The 3074-nt window shown below is 58.3% G+C and overlaps 1 protein-coding gene across 1 annotated transcript; it reads right to left on the reverse strand.

Moving 5' to 3' along the window:
• Positions 1 to 2015: 2015 nt before the first annotated feature.
• Positions 2016 to 2497, reverse strand: VTN00DRAFT_5194 (uncharacterized protein; the record flags this gene model as incomplete). The annotated part of the gene is made up of 2 exons (XM_069431700.1): positions 2016 to 2174; positions 2240 to 2497. 2 exons carry the CDS (start codon positions 2495 to 2497, stop codon positions 2016 to 2018), a joined length of 417 nt encoding a protein of 138 aa, XP_069282724.1.
• Positions 2498 to 3074: the final 577 nt, after the last annotated feature.

The raw sequence follows: 3074 nt of genomic DNA on the forward strand, positions 1-3074 counted from the left end.
GACAGTAGGTGACGGATAGACTCCTTAGGGGCCTGGCAGCCCCTACAAGCCTCTGACTCTTGAGCTTGTATCTGCTTTAGATAGGTCCCTATAGCAGCATGCCCTGTCTTGAGTTGAAAGTAGCGGCTAGCTATCTTCTTGGGTGCTGCCGCCGCGACAGGGTCCTGCTTCCACCCCTGTTGGGGCCGGTAGGCTCTCTGGGTCCCTTGGGACCTGCGGGCTAGGGCCTGAGCCAGCCAGCTCTGCCTCCGGGCCTTCATGACTTCTGTGCGGCTCCTGCGGGTATAGGCCAGCGACAGCTCCCCAGAGCCCCCCCCTGTGGGGATCTGGCTGCTGCCCGCTTGGCTGCTTGATCTGCCTGCTCATTCCCCTCTATGCCTTTGTGCCCGGGGACCCATTGAATAGTGGTTTGCCGGCCCCGCGCCTGAAGGTTCCGGGCTGCCTCATGTGCCTGCATGGCTAGGGCCTGCCCGGGGCCTATTTCTAGATGCTGGAGTCTGTCTATGGCGGCCCTGGAGTCCAGCAGCACTGTGACTGGGCCCCGGCCTCTGATCTTCTGGGCTAGTTGCAGGGCCCGGTAGACCCCGACCAGCTCCGCATCAAATACCTCCTTCCCCGCCCCCGGGGGGATCTCCCGGGTTTGCCAAGACCCCTGGGGGTTCTGCCATGCAATCCCCGCTCCTGTGCGCCCATCCTCTAGCCGGGAGCCGTCTGACCAGAGGGTGAGCCCAGGGCGCGTTGCCCCAGCTGCTTGGTAGGCTTCCTCAGCGGGTAGGACCCTGATTAAGCCTGGGAAGGTGCTAGGGAAGGCTTCAACTGTCTCCTCAAAACCTCCAGAGGGGTCAATCCGCAGAATCCCAGCCAGTTGGCGGGCTAGGTGCTGCCCTAGGGACCACAGCCCTCTTCTGCTGGTCTCCGCCCATACCCTATCCCCTATCGGTTGCTCCCCGGGTTGGGCATGGCAGTCCCCCTCCCGAAAGGTCACTGGGAGGACCTGCCTGGTTGGATGGCTGTTGGGGAGGCCTAGCAGCCGTATAGTATAGCCTAGCAGCCGTATAGTATAGCCTAGCAGCCGGGCCTCCAGCAGGGTCTCTGCTGGCTCCAGGCCTGCTTCCCTTAACAGGGGCCACTGCCTGTACTGCTGCCACCTGGACTCTCCGGACCAGACCTGGTGGCAGCCCCTGCCTGCAGCATAGGGCTTGCACCCGCGCCTCTGCTGTACGGGCCTTCCGGAGGCAGGTCAGGTAATGCATCTTAAGGGTAAGCCCTGTGTCTAGCCATATGCCTAACCAACGGGTAGCTCCTTGGTTAAATGGGACCTGATGTCCCCCAACTTGAATCCTTGCTCGCTGGACTTGGTCCTTTAGTTCCTGGCCCCGCTTGCGGGTAAAGAGCACTGCCTCTGTCTTCTCTGCATCAAATTGAACTGAATTAGCCTGTCCCCAGGCTATTGCAGTCTCCCCAGCCTGCCGCAGCTGTCTGCAGGCCTGTTCCACAGAGCTTCCTAGGGCTATAAGGCCTATATCATCTGCAAATGATAGGGCTCTTATCCCTGGAACTGCTGCTTCCATAGCTTCAGGAACCCCTGACAGATATATTGCAAACAATATAGGGGATACTGGAGACCCCTGGGGGACTCCTGAGCTGATAGAATGCTCTGGGCACTGGGTGCCATCTATCACAAGCTGGACCCTCCGGTCAGCTAGAAATGAACGCACCCAGCGGATGAGATCCCCATCAATCCCTAGTTTCCTCATGCGTTTAACCAGCTTTGCGGGGTCCACATGGTCAAAGGCACCCTTTATATCCATGAATAGGGCCCTCGCGAGCTGCTTTTGCCCCCATGCTTGGTGCACCTCTTGAATTAGACATGCCACTGCATCAATTGCGCTCCGCCGCTTGCGGCTCCCCATCTGCCCTGGGTGTAGTACCCCTGCAGCTTCACAATAACTGGATATAGCCTCTGCAGCTATCTTCTCTACCACCTTTCTAGGCAGTTCAACAGGCTGATCACCCTATATGCCTTTACCAGGGTGTAGTCTGGTTTGTTTGGCTTCCGCAACAAGATCCCCTTTGCTGTCTTCCATGTCCGGGGATGGATTCCTAGCTGAAAGCATTGTCTGGCCAATGCCACCACCCGGGGGGCATCCCAGCTCCATAGAAGCTGCAGGGATCTAAAATTAAGCTTGTCAACCCCTGGGGCTTTCTGGACAGCTTGGCTAAACAGGGCCTGTTGCACTATCTCCTCCCTGAGTTGGGTATGCCAGGTTCCTTGGGGCAGGTCTTCTTGGGGGCTCCCCCTGGGAGCAGGTGGGAACACCACCTCCCGGATTAGAGCTTCCTTCTCACTAATAGTGGTGGCCACCTGCCCCTGGGGGCCTCGGAGTGCTGGGGTTGTACTGGTAGCCTTTGGGGCAGTATACCGCAGTGCCTGCCAGCACCGGGCGGTATCTGCTGGGCCCAGTTGACTTCCAGGATCCTCCCCCTCAGGGCCCATTAAGAATGTCTCCCAGCACACCCTCTTCATCCGCCGTATAGTTCTATAGTAGGAGTTCCGGGCCTCCCAAAGCTCCCCCTCTGCTATGGCTCCTGCCTGCCACGCCCGCCTGGCTTGGACATAGGTCCCCCGGGCCTGCTTGACCTCTGCCCCCCACCATCACTTTGAGGCAGGAGATACCCGGATTGGCTTGGCATGCTGGTTGAGTATAGCTGTCAAGGTGTTCTGAATCCATGTGGCTTCCTCTACTACATCCCCCTCGGTGCAGGTGTCAGTTAGGGGCTGTCTGCCAGTTGCCTGAGTTTGCCAGGCCTGAGTGGCTTGGTTTAGTGCCTCTGTATCTGCCTGCAGGGCCTGAATCTGCCAGCCGGTGATCTCCTTAGAGGGTTCTCTGGGGTCCTTTCTCAGAGGGCTCCATTCCATAACTATCACTTCATGGTCAGAGCCTGTAGGGTGGTCTTGGTCCACAAACCATGCCTCTAGAGGCCCCAACTCAGAGGTAGTCAGGCTCAAGTCAATAATTGACACTCCTGGGGTTGATTTGGGCCTAGTTGGTATATCCAGAGCATTGTTGATG

The sequence above is a fragment of the Thermoascus crustaceus genome (assembly GCF_041956765.1).
Source record: "Thermoascus crustaceus strain CBS 181.67 unplaced genomic scaffold VTN00scaffold_20, whole genome shotgun sequence".
In the NCBI taxonomy this organism is placed as follows: Eukaryota; Fungi; Ascomycota; class Eurotiomycetes; order Eurotiales; family Thermoascaceae; genus Thermoascus; species Thermoascus crustaceus.